This window comes from Salvia hispanica, chromosome 1 (genome assembly GCF_029641045.1).
Source record: "Salvia hispanica isolate PSC_SH4W2 chromosome 1, Shi_PSC_v1, whole genome shotgun sequence".
Taxonomy (NCBI): Eukaryota; Viridiplantae; Streptophyta; class Magnoliopsida; order Lamiales; family Lamiaceae; genus Salvia; species Salvia hispanica.
In genome coordinates this window covers 46,599,142-46,623,745 of record NC_142692.1, presented here as the reverse complement: position 1 = coordinate 46,623,745, position 24,604 = coordinate 46,599,142, and the positions used below count along the sequence as shown (strand labels likewise).

Below are 24,604 nucleotides of genomic sequence, written 5' to 3'. Positions count from 1 at the left end.
AAATTTAAAAATCCAATCTTTCTAACTCTGCAATCATAATCGTCATTTTTTATGCAAACCCAAAGTTTTTGTCAATTTTCATTCACCTTCTCGCGCTCTGTCTAGCTTACCCATTTTCTTCTTTTTAAAATTTTTAATCATTTTTGTCTTTTTCTAACGTAATCTCCGCCATTTTCAGCGGGATCTCTATTCAACCCCATTTGAATAGCGGTTGTCGTGAATAAACATGGATTTTTTGGCCATTTAAGTAATCAGGTACGATGATTTCTTGGTACTGAATTTCCCCTCTTGTTTGATTTGTCTGGTTATGATTTCTTGCTTGATTTAGTTTTTTTTACTAATGCCGAGTTTCGACTGTGAATGAACTGAATTTGATGCTTGTAGATTTGAGTTATCATGTTTGTGCCAAGTTAGGTTTTTATTTATTTATCATTATTGAGTAATAAATATTGGTAGCTCTGATTATCTTGTGATTGGGAAACTTGGGCCTTTTCTGCTGTAGGGTTTTGCTGAAGTAAACTTGATCTTGGATATCTATTTGGTTGTGGGGATTAATTAGGTTGTGTTTCAAGTGAGGAGAGTGAAGCTCAATTCTTTTGGGAGAATAGAATAAAAGGGGGGAATTGGCGAAGATTCTGGGTGGTATCTTGTTGATTTTGATGGCTCAGACCAATCTGAAGCAATCTCCAAATCAAATATTTGGGACTTCTTCTCACTCGAGGTCTCTATCTCAGCCGTCATTCATGGCGAATAATTGCCTACCCCCTTTAAGCCCTTTTCCTCCTAGTGAGCCTTCATTGGCTTCTCCGAACTCGAGTTTCAAGAACATGTCGATGGAGGAAATGGATGTCGCCTCGCGAGGGCCTGTAATGGGTCTCACTTCTCCGAGGGAGAATCCGTTTCGTGGGAGTGGTCTTCCTCCCCGTAGAGGCCATCGCCGTTCTAACAGTGATGTTCCGTTGGGGTTCTCGGATATGATTCAGTCTTCACCTCAGTTGGTCCCCATAAGCAGCCAGGGAGGTTTAGGCCAAATGGCGAATACAAGGGAGAAGTTGGGAAATGGTATGCTGGTTGGGGTAAACAAAGTCGAGATAGAAGAAGTTAATTATGCAAAAAGTGAGGACATGGGTGAAAGAAAGCCTGAGGGAGAGGTTGTGGATAACTTCTTTCAGTCGCTGATGGAGATAGATCACTCGGATACTTTGAACTCTTCTGGCGCCCACGGCAGAGATAGGAACACCCTTGCCAGGGGCACAAAGGTTGCTGGTGGCGATAGCAACATTTATGAATCTGAAAACTTACAAAAGAATGCTGCTTCTGCATCCCAAATTCGGCATTTTAGGAGCCTTTCAATGGATAGTGGCATTGGAAGCTTTCAGTTTGGTGACTCGCCACTAAATTTACAGAACTCTATATGTAATCGGGCAGATCAGCTCTCGCCTAGCAATTCACTGAGTGACAACTCAACTGATATTAATTTGGACTTTGGACGTGGTGAATTTAATGAAGTTGAGCTGAAAAAGATAAGGGCGGATGACAGGCTCTCAGAAATTGCAGTATCGGATCCAAAGCGAGTAAAGAGGTACAGTTGTGTTGAAATAATATTTATTTGAACTGTGGGACATTTTTTTTGGTGTTAAATGAGTGCTAATTTAATTTTTTTACTCAGGATATTGGCAAACCGGCAATCAGCTGCTCGTTCGAAGGAGAGGAAGCTCCGGTACATGTCTGAATTGGAACATAAGGTGCAGACACTGCAAACAGAGGCCACCACGCTTTCAGCTAAAATTACTATTGTCCAGGTGCATGGCTGTGGCGTTATGTTTTTTCCTGCTCGTATTCAATCAAAATTAGCAGTCTGGGTTAACTGATTTCTAATGCCTCTGCAGAAAGACCATGCTGAGTTGACTAATCAGAACAATGAGTTGAAATTCCGCATTCATGCTATGGAGCAACAAGCACATTTGAGAGACGGTATTATGCTTGTTTACTAAATTTTACGAAATCTACTTGAATTTGTGAATGCACTTCATGCAGTATCATCCTCATACATCACATAGGCTAGATGCAAATAATATGCTCTACATTTCTAGCATTTGGTTTGTTATGTTTTTAGGCATACATATTGTCATTTAGTTATACACTTGTAGTCTGTGTACTCCAAATTCCTAAAATGTATCCTACTTCATCAGGTGGGATATCTATCATCCAAGTCATATCTAAAATAATCAAGCGCTTTGCCTTATCCACCCATTTAAAATAAATAAAAATTAAACATTGATAATATTGAACTATCGATAAGAATCCGATCTAATCCAACAACGTAATGAAGCCATATTGTCAGAAAATAGTACTTTTCCTTGCTGTTACTACTTCATATGCTAATAATAGTATAAGGTGTCGTTTGGTTGCTATGACTAATTATCATATGATAATCCATCTAGGATTAAGTTGTGAGATTATTTTGGTTGGAGGGAGTGGCTATGACTAATTATCACGTGATTATCCATCTAGGATTAAGTTGTGAGATTCAATTTCATGAACCAAATATAATATACATATAATCAGTAGATATAATCTTGCAAATTGAACAGCCCCTAAGAGGCTTCCCCAGGACCAAAGTATGCAGTGATTTTTATGTTTAGCTGGTATTTTATCAATGATCATGTTTAACTTGTTCAGAACTTCACAGCATGCAAGTGAATACACGTAAAGTGCCATACATGATTCCCTAACATAATTCCCCCCTCCCTCCACCCCATCTTCTCGTCCTAGTTTATGTAAGATTGATGTGCAAGAGTAATTTTGCTGAGCATTTTGGCTTTTTGTGGCAGCTCTGCACGAGACGTTGACTGCAGAAGTTCAGCGCTTGAAGTTTGGAAATATGGGGCTTAGAGACGAGGGTAGAACTTCTAATGGCATGGCACAGCAGGTAGCTAGTACGAAGCATAACATGTTCTCTCTGCAGCATCAGCAGCCCAATCAAGGACAACGGCTATCTGCTACAACTTCAGCTGCAACTACAACTTCATCTGCTCCTACTTCTGATTAGCCAAGATCACATTATTTGAGTCCCTAATTCAATTGGTTAGTTAAATTACAGTGTCTGGTACTGGAGATGTTTTCGTAGCGTGGTTTGGTTTAGACCAGTATATCATATATAGTCTTTAATGTTTATTTATTATTTTTATATGAGCTTCTTAGAGAATAATTATGTTGGATTTGTTTTATTGGTATATATAAAGGTGAAAACTACAGTTTGACTTGAGGTGCCATGCTGTTTCTATTAAGTTTTGCTGATGAAGCTCCCTCAAATTTCAAGATTTGTTGGGGCTAGTTTTTCTTTAAAGCTGATTCATTCTGTATCAGAATGGTGTGATGTTAAACTCTTGTGAGAGATGAAGTTCATCTTCTGAGAAGCAACCGTGTTTCGTGTTGCTTACGAAATTTTGCAAAATGCTAGTGTGTTGCTCTATTATGCTCTTTGGAGAAGAGTGGGATTATTATCTTGGTCTGAGCTTCACATTATTGCAATGGGGGTTTTGAGAAGACTAACTGCATAAAGTTAGTTGCTTTTCACTTTGTATTTTGCTATCATTGGAGATTCTTTCATGTGAATGGGACTCCACCATTGTTGTCCTTCTTTGGACATTGCAATTGTGTGTGTGTGTGTGTATGAGAGAGAGAGCAAGAGAGGGTGGGAGATTGTTCATTGAAATATGGGGCTATTGTTGTCTCCTTTATTGATACTAGAAAGAAATGTCTAGCTTGAAAGCGATTTGACTAATTTATATTGTATGATTGAATGACCTAATTATTTGGATTGCAGTGAGATTTTATTTTGAAGTAGTAGTCACTAGTCAGTATAGTGTAGTGTATATTAATTGATAGCAAACAATATTCTGTAATAAATTTTAAAAGAAAGAGAAGAATATTCATCAGTAATAATTGTTGTATTTTTCACTTCCGTCAACTGCATTAATTCCAACAGCATATATAACGGCTCTAGACTCTAGTTAAGATCATTTTCTTGTTTTCAAACTTCATTTTCTTGTGTTCAAACTTGTTATGAAATTTCGTGAATTTGGAAAATCTGATGACTTATGATTGATAAATTCGGTGACATTATATTCGGCACTTTAAGATCGATGGCACCGATATGTGTTCTTGGTTTTCATTTTGTATTGGTTGGAGTGGGTTGTTTCAGTGTCTTGTTTGTGATAATTTGTTGTTATGATTTTCATTTCTGGTTTGTTGCCTTTGCACTTGTTGTATTGAGAAATTTTGCTTTGTTTTGCTATTTTATTTACTCTTATCTTGTATATTTTGTTTGTGTTAGTGAGGTCTTTATTTAATTTTACTGAGTGTCTTTTTAATGTGCCATGTTCTGTTTTGAATTTGGGATTGAGCACTCTGTACTCATAAAAAGATTGATGCATAACGTTTTGTAATCAAAATCATAGACCTATGTCTAAGAGCATCTCCAATGGCGGACGTCGCGACGTCCGACCGGACGTCCGCCGTAGTGAAGAAGAAGGGCGGACACGTCCGTCCCATATGCCCGTCGGATGGGCTCGGACGCTGTGGCGAGGGTCGGACGTCCGAGTTTTAATTTAATTTATTTTATTTTTTTTTAAAAATCTGTAAATAGGACTCGTTGAACTTCATTTCATTCACACCACTTGTGATCCCGTATTCCGTGTCGACATTTTAATTCCGTAAATTGAATAATTGCGGGAAGTCCTAGTGGATGTCCTAGTGCATGAAGAAGTCCTAGTGATGTGGCAGTAAAATGGGAAGTCCTAGTGATGACGTGACAGGAAGTTTTTATGAGAAGTTCTAGTGGAAGTCCTAGTGATAGGGGCGCCACCGGAGATGCTAAGTTTGGAATGAATAGAGATAAATGTACATAAATTGTAGACGTATTAAAATTAATTTATATTAGTAGTGTACAAATTAGTTTTGTTATGATTAATACTCCGTATTACTTATGTAGTAGCAATACAAAAGAAGTACTATTAAAATTAATTTATATTAGTAGTACAAATTAGTTTTGTTATGATTAATGTTACTTAGCAATAAAAAAAAAAGTGATATAGAAAATTAATAAAATTTCAATTGACTTCGAGCTTGTCTCAGAATAATTATACAATATTTAATTAAAATAATATCTTTTCTTTAAATTTATAGATAGTATTCAATTTAAAATTTTAATATTTTCTTAAATTGTTATGGAATATGATTAACAAATAATTTATTTTAAGTTCATGCATATTTATAAATTAATTTTCAATATAAAATGTCGATAAAGTTCAATTATATGTGTACATTTATCAGTATCCGGTTTGAACGTCGCACACCTAATCTTCACAACAAATAAAACAATTTACAAACTTAAATTTTTTCTTCTTAGGCGCTAAAACCATAAAATTTGACTAAATCTTACAATATCACACAAGTTTAAAATAAATTGGACAATACATAAACTTTTAACAACTTTTAATTTTTTCCTTTACTATTTTTTATGAGTATGTTTGTCTATATTATAATTAACGTAACTGATCAACTGACAAGTCTCAACTATAGAATTTAATTGATACCGCATGCTATGAGCTGAGAGAAAAGTAAAATAGAGAAATGAAATTAAGAGAAATAATCATGTTATATGTCAGAATATAATGATATTTCAAAATGGACAGACTTAAAATAATAAGCCCATCAATCTATATGTCACGGAATCTAGACACAAGTCAATTGGATTTAAGAAGATATTTTGAGTCCGCATTTCCGAAAATGCCCCTACAATCTGTTTGAATTTCCGACGACAAAAACACTCTTCAGTGCTCTGCTCCGGCCTGCTCCAGTCTATTACTTAGTAGTAAAACAAAGAGCATTTTTCAGAGAGAGAGAAAGAGCAGTGAATTTCCAAGCATGGGAAAATCAACTGCGTCATGCTTCAAGATCATCGCCTGCGGCAGCGATTCCGTCGACCATGGAGATCTTCAAACGCCTCAAGTATACATCTATCCATTTATTCCTTCCTAATATTCTCCATTTCATTCTCATTTTATTTTTATTGTTTTACGCTTCCAGATTTGAATTTGAAGAATTTTCAGCTTCAATTGTTCATGCGTATGTTGTTTTGAATTTTGAATTCGCCACTAACGGTTTACAGTCTGCATTTCTTTCCTTTTTTTTGCTGTTTTTGGATGGTTGGGTGTTGAGATCATTAATGCATCTTGTTTTGTGGTAAATCTGAATTTGACTTGATTCAATTTAGTTCGACCTTTTTACTTTCACCTTTTCCGGTGACTCTGAGAATACATTCTGAGCTCAATTAGTCACCTGACTGATTTGAGTGATGAAACCTAGGATAGAATCTGCTGGAGTAACTTTCTGTGCGAATTGACCTGTACTCACTATAACATTTTTAGGTTGTTGATTGTACCCCTTCCCTGTTATATTCTGCTTTTAGCTTTATTTGCTTTCTTTTCCTTTTATCTTTTCTTCAAGTAGGAGTATGAAATAAATGACCAAAATATGTAGTAAAAACCATAAGGAATTGTTGCTTCTGTAATCCTGGCCATGGAACGATGCTTGAATTTAAATCTAATATTTTTGTAAGTTGACTCGACATTTTTTGTGTTGCTCGCTAAGAATTATATCTATGGCAGCATTTGCTAGTATAAGTAAGCTAGATGCCATAAACAGAAGTGAAATTTTCAATAACAACTGAAACAAGACTTGATGGATATGGAACAAAAACAGAAAAAAAAAAAAAAAAAAAAACTTGAATTCTGCTATATCTTTCCAACCAGGATGTCTTTCTAATTGGTTCAACTTTTCTTATTCCAAACAGAAGTGAGAACTTTTACAATATTCTTAAATGATGCTAATAATACAACTGTATTTTTTGCGCTTTGTGCGTACTGCATCTTCATCTGACTAACACAGAAAGTATGTGTAATTTCTACATCTTATTGCCGATGTTTAATGTTATTTACTTGTGTTTTATTCTTTTCATATTTCTAAAACCACATATTCTACTTTTCTTCACTTTCAATACCCTTTATAGTTTGAAGGTGTCAATTTAAACATGTGAAAGTCAGCATTGGAATTGCTCTTAGCTAATTAAACTTGAAGGATTCTTACAGTTATTAGGCAACAAAACTGGGAGATATCCACAAAGCAAGTTACCTGTACAATTTACGTTTCATGATCAAGTTTAAAGATTTTCTGTGCTGATTCTTTTATAGTCAAGTCAAGGTTCTTCAATCTACTTTTATGGTTGAGAGCTAGGTAAGTGTCATTTATAAACATATAGCATTGGAATAAAATCACCTTTTTCGTGATTCCTTTTCTCTAGCTTTGTTTTTGGCCCATGTGGGAGTTGGTGCTACTTCACTAGACTATTCCCCAGATAAATCACTTGCTTTGATCGATATCAATATATTCCTCCTTCAGAGGATTTCTAAGCCAAGTGTCATTGGCCAGATACTAATATACATAAATTCAGTAAGGAGAAGAAATTAATTGTTGCATAATGCTACACTCTTTGACCTCCTTCCAATCATAATAAGTCTTTAGTCACTACATTTTCCCCATATCGGTGTCTCTTGTTCAGGAATCAACCTGAAGACCTGGATCACATCTTCTTGCACTTCTCATTGTCCCTTTGTTTGTGGTGTAATCTCTATATTTTCACTCTTAAGGGTGAAAAATTGTGATTCTAAAGGGGAAAAAGTGATTGATATTAAGATCACTTAAATACGATCATCTATTAAAAAGTTTGAGGTTGTGAAGCTCTTATAGAATTTAAGATATGGAAATTAGATCACTAGCACTTATGGTTTGTTAAGTATTTGTTTCTTTCATTGTTAAATTTTTATCTTATTTGCAGAGCAAGCTCTCAAGTGCCCGGAGTGGGTGGAGTTTTCGGAAGAGATCTGCTAGACATCAAGTATTGAGTAACACTATTATCTCAGAAGCACCTTCTTACACTGAAAGCCCAGAGGCTACTGTTGCCAACTTACCAGTGCAGCCAAACTTGTCTGTTCCAGAGAAGGCATCTGTAATTCAATGGACGGATGAAAAGCACAGGTTGTCTGCTCAAGTAGACTCAAATCTTTCAAACGTAATCGCTACTGATGAAGAGGAGTGTAGTGTAGATGCAACCCCCAAAGAGTCCAGTGCCATCCTAATCCAAGCTGCCATCAGGGGATATCTGGTACATACCTGTTCATCAAAGTAGTTTTTGCTGTTTTAGTTAATTTGAAATAACGTATCACGATCGACTTATGTTTTTAACCAGGTCCGAAGGATGCTTCTGAAGCAGAAGAACATTATCAAACTCCAAGCTGCTATAAGAGGTCATTTAGTTCGAAGGCATGCTGTTGGTACTCTTCGGTGTGTTCTAGCCATTATCAAAATGCAAGCTCTTATACGAGCACGCCATATCCGTCTCAAAGGATCGGGTGACTTTGAGAAGAAGAAGAAAATTAGTGTCATGGATGGTCTCAATTCAACAGTCTTGGTAACAAAATATAATCACCCATTCGACTTTCAATTTTTCCTCCCTCTCCTAGTCAGCAATTCTATAACTAAACTGTTGAGGTTACGTTCATGCTCTTTTGTCGATATACATTTGAATCCGTCTTCTCTAGTTTCTGAATATTCCCCATTCCAGATTTCAACTATAATATATACTCCGTAGATATTATTGATTTTCATTTTTAAGTGGTTAAAACTACTTCTTCTTTTGCCTCTTCGGACTGATTGAAAAATCTATTTGTCACATTTGTTTGATTTTTACTGGACGTAACCTTATGAATATGAATTTCTTTAGTCTTTTTATACCTGAATTTTCTCATCCGTGTCTTTCGTTTCAGAGGAGCAAAACAGAAGCCAAGGCAAATAGTACAAGCGCTTATATTTCAATTAAGAAGTTACTCGGCAATAAATTTGCTTCTCAGGTGAAACATTTGTTCTTGTTAAGTAGAGTACATTTTATCTTTCCACCAAGGCAAACAAGTTTAACTCATGCAGACATTTTATTTCTTTACTGGATTAAATTTTTAGCTTATGGAATCTATGCCAAAGACAAAGTCCATCAACATCAAATGTGACCCTGCAAAATCAGATTCTGCATGGAAATGGCTTGAAAGATGGATGTCAGTTTCACCAGTGAGCAACAAAGAGCAAGACAAATCTGGGTCAGCTCCAGAACAGCATGAGAAGGAAAACATTGGGTGTGAGCCGAAAGACTTAAAATCTGCTTTGGGACCATCAGCTGAATCATCTGAAAACTATGAAAACTTGATAACCCGTGATGCTGACAACTTAGATATCCATGCATCATCAGACCCTCTATTGACTAGTCATCCCAAACTGCAGAACGCTGAAAAGTCAAATTCAAGATATGAAATGGCAGAATCAGGTGTTGTTGAAATGATGGAAACAGGTCTGATAGGAAATATGGAAGCCAAGCCTGTCTTAGTTAAGTACGAAACTAATAATCAGCAAGCCATGCACGAGTCAGAAGAGTTCTCCTTTGTGCAACCCGAAATTGAGAGGAAAAGGTTTCCTCACAAGGCAAGCAATCCCTCTTTTATTGCCGCCCATTCAAAATTCGAAGAACTAAGTTCTGCTGGTCCACCATTTAACTCTGGGGAAATTGGATTAAATAATGCTTCCCTATCCAATGCCGTGACCATTCAAGTTGCTGGCTCAGAATGTGGTACTGAGCTTTCCGTTACTTCTACCCTTGATTCACCAGATATGTCGGATGGGGGAGTCTATGATCTTGAGTTGGAACCTAAAATTTTAGAAGAAACTGACCATCCTAGAAGCAGAGAGAAATTAGAACATGAAGCTTTTGAGAACTCTAGCATATTGGGAACTGAACTGTCATATGCCAACATCGATCACTTGGAGAGAAATGAAACTGTCCACCCATCTTCTGGTGAGCACGTTAATTCTGTGCTTGCTTCAGAATCACCACCCCATGCGAAGAAGCTGGAATCAGATCAAAGTAACACGCAGCAGGTGAAACCGGGATCTGATGCAATCCATATTGTGGACAAGTCATTAACTAAAGTTTCTCCAAGAAGCAATGTAACTCTCCCTAAATCTCAAGCAAAGCTTTCCAGCCAAGTTTCTGTCAGTCCCAAGAAAAGCAATGGTGGAAAAGTTAATTCCAATGAAAAGAAGAAATCTTTATCTGCTGATAAGAGTTCCGTCTCTACTCCTAATTACGATTCTCCCACTCAAAGTAGTTTGAAGCCGGCAGAGGAGCCTAAATCTGGAAAGAGGCGTAAATCCTTTGGTTCGACAAAACTTGAATTTACAGATCAGGAACCAAGAGAAGCTAGTAGCCAAAATTCGCTACCAAGTTACATGCAGCCAACTAAATCAGCACGAGCCAAAGCATTATCCAGTGGATCTCTAAAATCAAGTCCTGATGCACAAGACAAGGATATCATCCTCAAAAACAGACCCTACCATCCTGGTAAAAATGAAAGAGAAGGATCTCCCCGTATTCAGCATTCCCCATCTCAGGCACAACAGAATGCAAAAGGAAATGACACCCACTCCCCTCAAGGTACCATTTAATTCTCTTCAAGCTTGTTGGTTTGTAACTTTATGCCATATTACACGGATACAAATGATTGTGCTCGATTTTTGATGATATTCTACTGCTGGACTGAGCTTAATACCACTTTGTGGTGATTGGAAAAAATGAAATCATTTTATTGCTGAAAACTTACCTGACTACATGTCTTACTATCTACCAATATGCCTAGCGATACTTGCACATTCCAGAAAACATCAGAATCACTCTTGCTTTTCTTTGTATTTAACTGGAAATCTAGCTTGTTATAGGTAACTGAGAAGTAAAGCCAGCTGAAATCTATTTCTGATATTGTTTGTTCCAGGAAATTGTTAGCTGTATATTTCTTTGTTTTCACCTCATTAACTTTTGTCGCACATTTTTTGTGTCTTGGTGTTAACATAACACAGGCCGGAAATGGCTGCGCTAGACATTAATCTTGTGGCCGGACTGATGATATTCGAGCACGTCCCAGATGGTCATTTTACTTTCTCGGCTGCTGTGTGGATTTGTTGTCCTTTTTTTTTTGTCATGATATGCACGAGTACTGTATTATTCAGAGAGATGTAAAGTCAAGTGAGCATGGATGTAAATGTACCATATCATTATTTATTTTGGCATTATAAAATTCTTACCTCTAAACGTCTCATTTGAGTCTTACCAGGTACTACTATATGTGATTTGTAGTATTTACTATATGGAGGTTTAAGTTTTTGCTGTTTCATGATTTGAGCCGATTCCCAATTGTACTTGAACACTTGGATGCTTAGGTTTTCCTCTTTAAACAAGGCATGTAAACTATAGTGTAACATTTTATTGGTATAATGTTTAAATTAGAGGTCAATTTTGTTTCTCACTTCCACCACTTTTGAAAATTCAATACTGATGTTTCTATTTCAACAGTGTTTAGACTTGACATTGTTCGATTATGATCTAACTCTATGAGCTGCACAACCTCTCTTATCTTCATGTACCTACATTGTGTATTGATTAACAATCTTTAGGTAATTAATTAGCTTACTAGGATTGATCTGAAGCTTGCATGCATCTTTCTTCATTTCCATCACAGCCCTTGCCCTTGCGCGTTTGTGGACATGGACGACTCAACCACCAACGACAGCTGTCACCAGCCACGACTGGCCTTATTATTCTGGTTGAGAAATTCATAGGAGTCAACCAGGTGTTAGGGGCAGTGGACAAGCCATCACCAGCCGTGACGGACTTTAATACGCCTCCTACATAAATGGCAGCCAGACAGTACTTCCGGAACCGTCTCCTTTTGCTGGGGCAGTAGCTACTAGCTACTAATACTATTATGCTCATATGCAGTCGGCAATTTCATGCCATAAGTATCAAACTTGTGCATGCAGTGCCAAGACTGGCTGCGTGCAAATTTGGCATGCATGGCAGGAATTCGGTCAATTCATACCATCTTATTGAGCTTGTATTGTTTGAATTCAAACTGTGCATATCAAACTAAGTATGCATTGTTTGAATTTATACTAATGATAAACTCATTAGTTCATGTACTTAGGGGTTAGACTTAAGTATGCTTTGAATAGGATTTAAATTATTTGAATATTTTTTTGTTCGAATTTCTACTCCATCAATTAGTTGTTTAACAAGTTTGTCATGTTTTGATGGTAAAAATGCCCTAAAAGAGATAAAAGGGGAAGAGCATGAAGATCAAAGTAAAAAAATGACTAATTAACAAAGCACACAGTTTGTGTGGATTATCGTGCCATTCATCTAAAAGATGTCTATACGTTAAGAGTATTTCAAGTGACTATGTATTTACCCGATCATGTGTGAGAAATGCCTTAGAAAATCCGGAAAATTCAAGGCTTGATCCTAATTCGACCCAATATCAACCCAAACTCGTTTCTAGTATAGAAAAAACATAGAGCTCGATTATAATGACATTGATAATTATATTTTACATATTTTATAGAGTTTTGACTTGGGAAAGAACCCTAGGTAACCATAAAAACGTACTAGTACTAAGTAAGTAGTGTTTTATTTGTGTGTTTTAAACATACCCACGGATTATATCTAAAAATCTAAATACTGGAGTATATAAAGAATTGAAATATGAGGAGCAAATACAAATAATAATAATAATAATAATAATAATTAAAAAAAAAAACAAGAGTGTTGTGCGTGAGCTTATAAAACCCTCAGAGTTACACACATGAGACGCTGAGCGAAGGAAGGGAAGGAAGGAGAGACAAAATGTTGAAATTTTTGTCGAAGGTGAAGATCGAATTCAATGCGCTGGACCCTCGATTGGCGTCCTGCATGGAGTTCCTTGCGCAGTGCAACGCACGCAAGGCCAAGGAATCCAACCCCAGCTGCCAGATCCAGGTCAAGCGCCGCACCGACGATTTCCCGCCCCAGATCACCGTCACCTTCGCCAACGGCGTCGAGGAGACCTTCGACGCCACCTCCACCCCAGCGCAGCACATCCGCGCCCTCATCCTCGACAAGGGCCGGGTCCTTGAGACCGAGCAGATGTTCCGCGAGGCCGGCGAGAAATGGCCCGTTGTTATCCCCGATCACGAGCTTCACCAGCCTTTTACTGGAATTAAGGTATTTTCTTTCCTTTTAATGTTGCTATCATTTCATAATTCGTCCAACATGTTCTGGGCATTAATGCTTGAAATGGTCTTTTTAATTTGTTTAATCAGTTGGTTTTGTTTTGTCTCGTTTTATATGCTGCGGAATTTACTCAGGATGTGTTCATTCTACTGAGTTAGAATTGGTGGGAAAATGATACTAGTAAACAGAAATAAATGATTTCAGGCTTAATATTTGAGAATCCAAATTTGTTTAATATGTACTTGTGATTAAGATGATAATGTTTGTCAAGTAGTACTAAATTCTTGAGTTATCGTGGCTCCATCACTAGATCTCACTTTTTGAGATGTATTTTGCTTAACTAAGTTGAAAGGGTGAAATGCTCAATGCTGATTTCAGATTGTTATGGATTCTTCATTCCTGATGGGGTGTGAAAACTCTAGAGTTTGCCTAATAACTCAATGCTTGAGCGATATATGACTCTAACTGAGACATAGTGTTTTTACTTGTGGACTATTGCAGCTCTGTGAAGTTCTTTATTCTGTCATTCTTGTGTGCCAACACATTAACATTGGTTTGCTCTTAAGTAACTAAATGAATTTCAGAATCTTTTAATCAATCATCCTGAAGTCGGTTATCCTGTAGGGTGTTGTTCAAACTTCAAAGTGATATGTGAAACTGTGAATTAGTAATTCGTACAATAGGTGGAAGAAGTGTTGAGCATTTGTAGTTGAAAAACTATTTCAAACGAATTTGATCTTTGACCAATTGGATCTATTTTTGCGGACTTGTATCATCTGAAATAGATTACCACTTAGAGCAGCCAGTGTAAGTAACTCGGAATGCAACATCCGCCTGTTCAAACGTTTTGTTTCATTGCATGACCTTTTTTTTTTGAAAGATTTGATGCTCAAACAATTAGTGGAATGCAATAAAAGAAGTTTGGCTTGCTCAATATCATATTTCCACATCCTTTGTCAATTCAATTTCACATAATAGTATCAGATATACATTACATTTTCAAATGCATTTGTTCCTGCACAAAAACAAAATTCGAACCAAAAATATGTACGTACCAGTTTAGATCTTTACTCTGATTGGCATGTCCAAACACGTTTCATGCAGACTATATTCCTAGATGATTTCTACTACTATTTATCTTTCTTGTGTGTTGGCATGCATTTTCCTTTTCACCAACGCCCCATTCGTCCATATAACTAGAACATGACTGGACCTATTAACTTCTCTCTGTAGATAGGATATTAGTAAATATATTAGGGTATCGTGCTCATAAAAATTGGTTGCCATCTCATCAATCTAATGGATGCAAATCTAATAAGTAGGAGTATTTGAGAAAATAGTTGGTCAGAGTAGATATTTTATGTTTTGCTTGATTAGTTATGGTTTTGTAATGTGTGGATTTTAAATAATTATGAACTTGTGCAGCCAAAGAAAGCAGAGGACAAACCGCAGCAGTGAATGTTTGAGGCTGCTTCACTTTCTGGATCAACCACTTGGAATTTTTTAAGCTGCAATTGCTATGTTGACATCATTTTCTAGTTAGAGTGAAATTCTTGATTGACATATAGATTATGGTTGGATTTGTTACGATTTTAAAAGTTCAATGAAAGAAATTCTCAAAATCTCCAAGTGACACTCAAAATTGCAATTTATTGTGTGAATAAAAAGCTCAGTGGGTTCAATAATATGACGATGAAGCAATTTAATTTATTCCCAACACACAGCGCTCTAATGTACAGTGATATTTACAATGTGTTATATATTGATAAGATTTTTCTTGTGATCATCGTTCTTCACGTGTAACTGCATTCGGATTGGACATCATATCCATCATCATCTTTTCGGGTGAATCTTCCCAATTGGAAAATGTCTTTAAGTCGATCTGCAAGAGAAGAATAGCATTAGCGTGCCCCATGGAAGCTCGACTGACTGCTCAACCAAATCAAAAGAAAGATTTGGTTACCCTGCGCCATTGATCTGTAAAAATTTCTTCTCGCTTCTGATGAGAAGCTTGTACCTCTCGAGCAGATCTCCCGCCTAATCCCCATACCTCTACTTGGAAAACCGAGGCTTCAGTTGGGAGAAATCCCTAATAATGTGCACACACAAACTCAGATCATTAGTCACTGCATCAGATTTAGCCACCACACCACTTGATAATATATATCCATTGTACCTTTACTTTCTACAAGAACCATCATCCAAATTTGGAGCACTTCAAATATAAGTGTCTCTCTTCTATAGGATGAAGATTTGAATAATAACATTAATGAAGATTCTAAGAACCAAGAAAATGCACACAAACAACATATTGTATAATCAGTTCTTTGAGGGAGGGGGTTGAAAATGAACAAAAATAAGAAAGTAATTGTTCTTTTAAATTCAAATCAGAAACTAGGTCCAAAAAGACTTGGACATACTATTCAGTTAATGTTGAGTGAAATTTCCTAATATTCTAATAAGAAAACAATAAATACCTGATTGGGGAAAAGGTTGCCATGTTGGTATGTTTTATCAACAGCATGGTGACGAACAGTAACTTTCGCAAAATCGTCATCCAAAAATATTCTTTCATTTCCTAAAGATCCACCAAACGCAACTCCCACTGGTTTGGGTTTAGCTTCATAAGCCCTACCGTGCGAATGACTGTAGACATAATTTTTCTCCCTTCCTGCCGATTCAGTATATTTCCTGTTAGTTTTAATCGTCTAAGCAAAAAATATCTATAAAGCAGAGAATGCCAAACAATCATCGAATAGACCCCCAAGTTACTTGGACTGACCTGAGGATAAGTATGCATGAAAGACTGGACTTAAAGCATACAGACTGCCAGAATTCCCATAATATATATCTTTATTTTCAAAGCCCGCATTTGTGAGCGCACCAATGATCCATGGCCTTGCGTTGCTCTTTTGCTCACATGCAGAAATAAGCATTAGTGTTGGACCATTGTAGCCCCCGACCCTTGACCAAAAGCGGTTAAGACCTTTGCCATCAACAGAGGATCTGCATGTAGTTTTGCAAGTGCGTATTACTAAGCTACATCTAAATCAGATAATGTAGTGGCGATGTAAATTCAGATGAGTATAACAATTACTGTGAGTTTGTCGGCATAGGGATTAAGTTCAGAAACATAGAAGACAGGCTATAGTATGCCATACGAGAAATTTAGCAGAGCAGAACAAACTGCTAGTAAACAAGTTAATAACATAAATGCAGCCAAGTCTGTAAGAGAGTGGACAAACTGGTAAAGTAGGTTTTCGTTCGTTTGATAATCTTCACTGGGAAAACAAGATTTTGACACCTCTTCATGTATAGCACCTCTCAAGGTGAGTGAGATGGCCCAGGCCCTTCCAGGAGTCAAAAGCCGAATTTTAGAAATTTCTGGAGAGGAGCTCTCATTAGCAAAAGAGCATGATGGCTCTGATTTCTCCTGCAATTGGTCAGTTTTAAGATTAGTGACATAAGCTTAATACAAGATGCTTGTGAAGCTCCATTGATATCATCATCTTCGCAAAAATCAGTTTTACAAGAGACTCATCTTCATAAAATTGACAATTGAAAAGGAACTATTAACACCTATTGTTCTGGGGTAAATAGCATCTACCACAAATCAACAAAAACCCGAGACGTGCAAAGAATCCTGTTATTCATGCATGTTTATCAAGCTTAAAATGTAGTACCGTGTTTCACATCTCTTAGGTATAAATAGATATTGTCAATTTTGAGATGTAGATGCGGATCATCGTCCCCTGAAGTTCCTTTACTATAGGAATCAGAGGTCTACAAAAACTACTGCACCCAAACCTCAAAGTAGTTATGGTATATGAAGCATCCATTTTAGAACTTATTTGAAATACTCAAGACTCGAGTAACTGAAATTGTGTAACATCACACAAAACAATATGAAGAATGGAACAAAGTGTACCACCTCCGGGGCCGTGGGGTAACAGAGTCTTGCATGAACGAATTGCTGAAAGCAATCTGCGAGGTGTGGTACATTCTTCAATGCCCAAAGATGAATTTTCACAGCAGGAAGTTGAATATCTATCTTCGACACATTGGAGTCCCAAAAATCCAAACCAGCATCTCCTTCACTACACGCCTCAATAGCCGAGGATACCAAATGAGAGATATCTGGAATACTAAATTTCCCTTCACTCTGCCCTGCATTCCCTCTAAACATCCTAGAATCACAGGAGAAAATCCAACAGAGGCACAGAAGCATACGAACATCATGGGGCAACAACGCCCCACTAACTTTGCAATTATCATCAAATAGCTCAAACTGCAGATCGACTTGGAGCCCGGCCTTCGAACATGGCACGGAAAATACTCGAAACAAATTGTTTAACAATGTGGAAGCAACCGCCCTTCCGCAGATATTGGTGTAACCTCTCAAAAACTCTACCTCATTCACTCCATTTTTATCAGCCACAAAAAACAATTCAACTATTGCAGAACCTAGATGACTAAACAATAGGGGCAATTCCTTAAGCACCACATCTTTATCAGATTCCACATTCGCACAAGTCAAATCGAAACATTTCTGTGACGAAAAAGCGAACACGGTGTAAATAACCAACCATGATCAAAAGATCAAGATCAAGCTCAAGTAATAAATTTGGGAAAGCGAATTGCAATATAGAGCGTGATTGAATAAAAAATTAATCGGGTAAGTGGCAACCTAATTGAAGAAACCACATGATGATTATAAATTGAGGTTAATGTGTTGTTGAATTGAATTACCTGAAGAGAAGCGAGAGGAATTGATTGAGTTTGGAGATTAGAGAGAAGAGGAAATGATTTCTGGAGAGAAGGAAGGGCTCCAGTTGATGCAGCTAGTGATTGTACTTTGCGTAGCTCCGGTGATACTCCCTGCTCCATCGATGATGATTGCCCCATTTTTCTGCCTTCTTCCTGATTAACAAGAGCTTATATCTTCTGGAATAGTGAAATTTAAGTTTAACTGCCTTAACCGTCACCGTAATGATATCTTTTAAATACAAAAAGGAATTATATTAATTCCATAACATTATTATTAAATATATGTCACTCGGTGATGGTAGGATTCTTTTATTTTGTTGTTAGTGTTGGAGTAGGAGATCTGCTCCCATCAATTGCAGATCCACGGATTCGACACGGTGATAAGATCGTCATCGACATTCGAAGGTTGAGGCCTTTCGCTTGGAATAAATGATGGACGAATAATGGAAGTGAACTCCAAAAATCAAATTTAATTGTGTTTTCATCGACAATGGAATCCTCATGCACATCCAACTCCACCTAAATCCGTCATTGATGTGCATCGACATGCAGTTAGATATTCAATGCTTGTGGTTTTGATGTAGTGATATTTACTGAAAGTAAAATTTGGAACAAAATCTGGGAACTTTTCTGTTGATTTCAGACAACTTGGACAAATTTTATACTATTATATGATAATCCTACAACATAGTAACTTGAGTTCATCATCATCCTCTCTCCTCTGAATACAAATGGTTTCTTCATTCCTTACCGCAGCTCACTTCCAATGCCGCAGAGTTGAGCAGCTGCATTCCCTCCTCCCCCATCTGCTTCACCTCCGACGGCGACAGAATCCTTATGCATCTCACACACCCTACAAATTCCCTGCATCAACACACACCACCTCATATTACTATTAGCATTCCAATCACAATATATGTCTCATTTGAATAACATAAAAGTGTACTTACTCCCACGGATCATCTCCAACGAGGAGGACGTCGCTCTCAAAGTCCACGTACACGAGCTTCCATCCAGACCCGGGGTCGTTCAGCAGCCCCTCCAGCCCAAACATGCGTTCAATCTCCGACCGCAGTTGGTTGTAGGCTTTGAAGCTCGACACATCAATCGACCTCCCCACAGATCCCGCCTTTTGAATCTGTCATCGTCATGCAAGATCATCATTAAGACGAATGTTAAACGAAACGACTAGACGAATCAATGAAATGGCTGGATCTGGATCATCACCTTTGTGTACGTTCGAAATCTTGGAGTACCTTGCTGGAAGGAGTTCTGCTGCAGGAGATTGTTGTCATCAAAGTCCACATTGCTCGAAGATGCCCCACCCGAGTTGTCAGCATACTCCTGTATGGAGAAATTCTGGGAGTCAGCTAAGCTGGCCGACGTGATCTGGGACTGGACGTCCTGGGTCGAGCAGAAGCCCCCGACGATGTAATCTGAGGGGTTCGGAAAATCCATGTTCTTTAGGGCGGAGAAATCGTCCAAGATGGTACTCGAAACAGAAGGGTCGATCACTGTGCTCCCGCTGTTACTTCCATCAAGATTGAGGCAACTGTATATGTCACTTTGGTTGTGGTTATCATCTGACAAGTCTTTCAAAGCATTCGAACTATACTGGAGGTTCGACATGTCATGTTGAGTCAGCAGGACCGGAAGATTGGCTCCAGAGACGGCGCACTTGGGGTTGCTGAACTGACCGTCCCATAACTCTTGCCCGACTGAAGGCAGCATCGGGTAACCAACTTCAGATGACATGGGAGGCTGATCGGGTTTTTTGAACATGGACAAAGATCCTGTGTTTCTAAATGATCCAGTAGGAGACGGACACATCATAGGATACGGGCTAAAATCGACCTGGTTGGTATATTGAAGCAAACCATTGGCATTGGCATTAGTAGATTCTACTTGGGATGCATCGACCGGTTGATTTTGAAGACCATGCGTCTCCAGGCGCGATTGTGTTCCACACGAGCTCATTTGGAGAGGCACCGAGCCACCAATCTGGCTTGTGACCATGAAATCATTGTTGAAGCCTTGTGTATTCACCGGCTTACCCGACAGTTTTTCTTCAATGAGCTGCCCCTCCAACCGACACTGACCTGATTTATTAGCAGCGGGAACAGAGTCTAATTTCGACATTTCATGACCAGATCCCGGAGATGTTAGGTTCCCGGATATGTTAGGTTTTCCTGGTAGTGAGTTACTCTGGTTAGTTAAATATGGCTGGCTGGTGAAGCTCTGAGGATGAATGTTGCCTTGCAGACAAACGTCCTGCGCCCCCATCATCTCGGGTTTTTGATTGATGGCCGGTTGCATTAGAGACTTGGGTTCTTGGAACGCAACATCTTTCATCTCTTGCATAGAATTAGGAGTCATCATACCATGAGGCTTTGCTAGCATCTTCAGTAACTGCTCTGACCACATGCTTGATACCGAGGGGCACTGAAACTCGCCATGTGGATTTCCGGGAACCCTGAGGAAAGGCTGATTCATCAAAGAATCCCACTCAGGTGGTGCTCCTGATACATGGAAAACAACAAATCAGCAAATACGAAAAGTTAACCAAAACAAGTTGATGTTAATAAAGCAAACGACCTATGAAGGCCGAGTGGAACGGGCGTTTGAGGTTTGCAGTTAGAGATGGAAATATAAAGAGGCTTTCAGGAGTCTCGATTTCCCAAGGGCTAACTCGATTCTGCTTATCACCGCATCCAGGCTCGTCCCACTCCACCTGTCGTTCGAAATGAGCATCACATTCAATCATAATGTACAAAAGATTTCGCTTTAAAGCAAGATTTCAAGTCTCTCATCAGTTTAACTACCTGAAGACTACGCCACTTCGAGTTGGGCCATCTTAACGGATCTATGTCGCTTATTCCTATAATTGTGCCCATGTATCTGTATACAGAGAGAGAAGCCAAACAACATAAAGCAAAGACTGAGGTGATGTCAATACAAAGCAGATCTGCATCGCCTGTTTACCTCCGTTTAGTGGATTCTTCGGTTTCAAACATAATGCCAAATCGCATACCAATAGTGAGCTGCGTACCATAAACTGATTTTCTATATTTAGGCATCGGAATGACAAATTCTGAGGGGCATGCCCTACAAAATGAGTTAAAGTTACAGGCAAGTGAGTTTTACATTCATTTTCCCATCTTCGATTTCTGAAAATACAATGGCATCACACTTGTGAAAAGGACCTATTATTCCACATACCTCGGATTGTAGAAGATTGTAAACGGGCTTCTATTAGCAGCAGCATGAGCAGCAGCAGCAAGGATTCCTATGTGCATGCTGTCAGCAGACAGAACGGAAGATGGCAGAGTCGTTTGCTGACGGTTGGCGCGCCTCACACCCAGTAACAGCTGTGATTTCTCATCTCTACAATTTAAGTATTGCAGGAAAAATATTTAGAATTCTCTGTTTCCACAAGCATTCTTATGAAAGAAAAGTAAATTTGAATTTGTTTTATCGTACCTGATAAACAGAACCGCATCACTTGCTCGAAGCCTCTTTGCTCCAACAAACATACTCCAGCCAGTTGTCAAAAGGTGCCGTTTTGGCTGCCCTACATAACAAGAACAAACACGGTTATACTTTTTATAGAGTGTTTCAGAAGTATATACCACAGCATGCTTACCCCGGTATATGTGACGAAAAGTCCACGTGTTATCATGCAAATCCCGGACTACTAGTTCTTGAGTTGGAGGTTGCATCGAGTAATCCTGAAAATCGGTAAGCAAAGAATAAATTGAAACACCATTGAGGTATAGAGAGTCAAGTAGAAAACGAATTAGACCAAAACCATACTAGTTGCGGGAAGAGCTTTTCAGCAGCCCTCCGAGGAACTGAAAAGCCGCCATGTGTGCTTGTATCGCTGGCCGTCAATGTTTTACAAAAGAACTCAGTTGGATGTTTACTAGGCTTCAGTCCAAAATCGGGTATAGGTATAACATCCTTTTCCTACCAGAAGAAAGCATGCATCATCAGTGACGAAAAGCGCACTATATGGGAATTCTAGTCGCCACCAAACTATTTTCAGATCTTGTTGAATGGTAATAGAAGCCGACGAACAAATATTAAGTTGCCAGACTTACAGAATTTACGCATTGCAGGCTCATCTGGGCGTAGATCTCATCGGTTTCTTTGTCAGCCTGTTGACACGAAGACAGTTAAAATGATGTAATGAATTGCATAGTTGTAAATTCTTGTTAACCAAAGTCGTTAAATAGTTTCTCTTTAGATATACTTACATGCAGTGTAACATTGTGAACTTGGCACAACAACTGTGTAGGGAGATTCGGATAGTTGGGTATTTGTGTCGTTGGTGACCTATTCGTGGAAACGGCAACCTGAGGCAGAGAAATGGAGATATACTAGGCTCAGCTCAATCAGAACCAAATTGAGTAACATGACAAAGTGAATAGCATTCTATATAATGTCATTGATCCATTTCCTATCAATTCCTACCTTATTAACAAATCTCCGAAACGGATAACTATCTAAAGAGAGCACGGTATTCTACTTTCTATAACAGAAATAGCATTCATGCTTGGTTTCATCATCGGGTGACTATATTTCAAAGGCCAAATTCTGTGAAATCTGTTTGAGCTTGAAACATTTCGAACGGACAGAATGTAGTTGATAAATAGCTATCTAACTCGTCCACTGTTATCGATTTTAGTAGGAATTACTCCTTCCGCTCAAAGCTTAGACAGAAAAGAGCCCTAAATAAGCACACAAATAACACAGTATGATGATTGCACTAACTGTACAATTAGCTAAAAAAGGTTTCACTTCAAACAAATCAATTCCCCAGTACATTCCTTCCAAATATGGCTGATTTTCCAGTTGGTGTAAAATGCATGTATGCAGCGGCTTTGAAGACGAAGAGACGAACCTGCTCGCTATGGCCTTGAGGGAAATAGTATACAAGGCTCCCCACCTGAGGCAAGGTGACCAGTGGACCGGCACAGGCATGCCACAGCTCTGAGTTTATTGGCTTCTTTACTCCTAAAAACATCAAGAATCATTCATAATTACATGCTCTTTGTGCAATGTCATTGAATTTCACATCAAGTTTTCACCAAAACAACATAATAGAGAAGGTGAAGTAGAACTAACCAGTGTCTTGCATTTCTTTCAACAATTTCATGCTATCAATTACATTGCTTCCCCCATTCACCAAACCTCCTGGCTTCTGCTTCTCTTCAACAGAAGCCATCTTCTCCCTCTCTCAAAACAAAAACACACTCCCTCTCAAACAGGCTCCATCTCTTGCATCAAGCAATGGAGCCAAGAATCAAGCTTCACAAAGAGTAAAAACCACCAATCAACCAAAAGTTGCAATATAACTAACAAAAACTAGTTCAAGAAAATGCATGTACATTAAAAAGAAATGGAATTGATAAGTAAATTTTGCTGAAGGGAAGAGAGGAATAAGGCCAAGACAAATATTCAGAGAATCTAGAGGTATGAGAGGAACCAATCAAAGAAGGCATGCTCTAAAAAATCCAAAACCAAGGAACAAAACACACCCTGCAAAAGGAGTAATACTGAAAAATCTAAGTGGGGCTTCCTCTTGCCCTACCACCAACAACCCATCCACAGCAAAAAAGGGAATTTTCTTTTTTACAACAAAAGTTACAAAAATAAACACACAGACTATGATTTAGAGGGGGCATTTTTCTTTGCCCATCAAAGCACGCGGATCAAAGCATGAGTGGTTGGACTATCAACTGTTTCTCTTCCCTTTTTTCATTCTTGAATCATATTCTTCTCATAAAGAAATTGACCTTTCAATAGAAAAAAATGGCGTTTAGAGATGACAAATTGAAGTAAAAAACATAAAGGCTTCACCTTTCTCTTTCTCAATCAACAAAACACCAAAAATCTTGAATCTTTACTCTCTTTCTCTCTCTTTAACAGTGACATTATTCGATTTATTTCACGGTTCTCGAGTTTCTCGATACATGCTGTTTGAAGGGGATTGCCTGAAAACTGGCAAAGAGTGTGATTACTCTTAAGCTGCCCATAAACTTGCTGAAAATAGATGGTTCTGTTTTATGAGCTGAAGAAATCAGAAACAGAAATTTGCAGAGACAATCAGACAACCTTTGCTTGCACCCATAAACAACTCACTTCTACTAAAAAATAATGTAAGAATGTAGGTAGCATTTTAACACAAAAACAAGTTCGAATTCTTATTTGAAAAATAATTCATCTCGTTAATCCCCATACATTTTCATGTGGCCTTGACGTGCTTGTTACTAAGTTTGATTTTAAAATAATTATTAAATTCGTGTTTATATGTGTGGAAATCTCGATTTAACACAAGCTAAACGCACTTAAAAGCCATCACCTAAACATTCATATGAATGATATTAGTATTTGCTTATTGTTCGATCACTTGTAATATCAAAAATATAAATTAGTACTACTATGTATCCATAGTATTAAAAGAAACTATAAATATTAGTTATAGTTTTAAATGAATAATTCAACTAGAATAAGTAGTACTACTGGTACATAATCTATTCCATGATAAACTGAAACAAATTTTTTTTAGAGGAGTGGTGTTTATGATTGTCAAATGTATTTTTAAGTCTAAAAGACAGATGACACTCG

At 38.0% G+C, this 24,604-nt stretch overlaps 5 protein-coding genes across 9 annotated transcripts; 3 read left to right on the top strand and 2 right to left on the bottom strand.

Moving 5' to 3' along the window:
• Window positions 1–3,268, top strand: LOC125224005 (bZIP transcription factor 29-like). Its single transcript, XM_048127335.2, has 5 exons — window positions 1–255; window positions 503–1,582; window positions 1,670–1,802; window positions 1,890–1,974; window positions 2,835–3,268. The coding sequence occupies exons 2-5, from the start codon at window positions 660–662 to the stop codon at window positions 3,050–3,052; spliced, it is 1,359 nt and encodes a 452-aa protein (XP_047983292.2). The 5' UTR covers window positions 1–255; window positions 503–659; the 3' UTR covers window positions 3,053–3,268.
• Window positions 3,269–5,768: 2,500 nt separating this feature from the next.
• Window positions 5,769–12,082, top strand: LOC125223669 (protein IQ-DOMAIN 32-like). 2 transcript variants are annotated; one of them, XM_048126916.2, is made up of 6 exons: window positions 5,769–6,015; window positions 7,901–8,227; window positions 8,312–8,533; window positions 8,889–8,972; window positions 9,079–10,600; window positions 11,679–12,082. In XM_048126916.2, the coding sequence occupies exons 1-6, from the start codon at window positions 5,932–5,934 to the stop codon at window positions 11,765–11,767; spliced, it is 2,328 nt and encodes a 775-aa protein (XP_047982873.1). In that variant the 5' UTR covers window positions 5,769–5,931; the 3' UTR covers window positions 11,768–12,082. The 2 variants fall into 2 exon arrangements, with proteins under 2 accessions (XP_047982873.1, XP_047982874.1); XM_048126917.2 differs by lacking the exon at window positions 11,679–12,082 and adding an exon at window positions 11,020–11,336 and having other exon boundaries at window positions 5,772–6,015.
• A 719-nt stretch (window positions 12,083–12,801) lies between these two features.
• LOC125223934 (39S ribosomal protein) lies at window positions 12,802–14,892 on the top strand. Its single transcript, XM_048127247.2, has 2 exons — window positions 12,802–13,198; window positions 14,633–14,892. Exons 1-2 carry the CDS (start codon window positions 12,842–12,844, stop codon window positions 14,663–14,665), a joined length of 390 nt encoding a protein of 129 aa, XP_047983204.1. The 5' UTR covers window positions 12,802–12,841; the 3' UTR covers window positions 14,666–14,892.
• A 2-nt stretch (window positions 14,893–14,894) lies between these two features.
• On the bottom strand, window positions 14,895–18,140 carry LOC125223933 (uncharacterized). Of its 2 annotated transcripts, none has more exons than XM_048127245.2 (7): window positions 17,957–18,140; window positions 17,139–17,756; window positions 16,453–16,640; window positions 15,990–16,213; window positions 15,685–15,878; window positions 15,171–15,296; window positions 14,895–15,089 (listed from the first exon to the last, which is right to left on the bottom strand). In XM_048127245.2, the coding sequence occupies exons 1-7, from the start codon at window positions 18,110–18,112 to the stop codon at window positions 14,991–14,993; spliced, it is 1,605 nt and encodes a 534-aa protein (XP_047983202.2). In that variant the 5' UTR covers window positions 18,113–18,140; the 3' UTR covers window positions 14,895–14,990. The 2 variants fall into 2 exon arrangements, with proteins under 2 accessions (XP_047983202.2, XP_047983203.1); XM_048127246.2 differs by lacking the exon at window positions 14,895–15,089 and adding an exon at window positions 15,384–15,445.
• A 407-nt stretch (window positions 18,141–18,547) lies between these two features.
• LOC125217728 (auxin response factor 5-like) lies at window positions 18,548–24,048 on the bottom strand. Of its 3 annotated transcripts, none has more exons than XM_089060137.1 (15): window positions 23,837–24,048; window positions 23,102–23,284; window positions 22,878–22,990; window positions 22,231–22,329; window positions 22,075–22,131; window positions 21,788–21,940; window positions 21,618–21,702; window positions 21,455–21,545; window positions 21,194–21,358; window positions 20,957–21,079; window positions 20,797–20,872; window positions 20,570–20,705; window positions 19,202–20,493; window positions 18,925–19,112; window positions 18,548–18,838 (listed from the first exon to the last, which is right to left on the bottom strand). In XM_089060137.1, the coding sequence occupies exons 2-15, from the start codon at window positions 23,199–23,201 to the stop codon at window positions 18,715–18,717; spliced, it is 2,802 nt and encodes a 933-aa protein (XP_088916263.1). In that variant the 5' UTR covers window positions 23,202–23,284; window positions 23,837–24,048; the 3' UTR covers window positions 18,548–18,714. The 3 variants fall into 3 exon arrangements, with proteins under 3 accessions (XP_088916263.1, XP_088916301.1, XP_047975208.2); XM_089060175.1 differs by lacking the exon at window positions 23,837–24,048 and adding an exon at window positions 23,463–23,480; XM_048119251.2 differs by lacking the exon at window positions 23,837–24,048 and adding an exon at window positions 23,365–23,479.
• Between the last annotated feature and the right edge of the window lie 556 nt (window positions 24,049–24,604).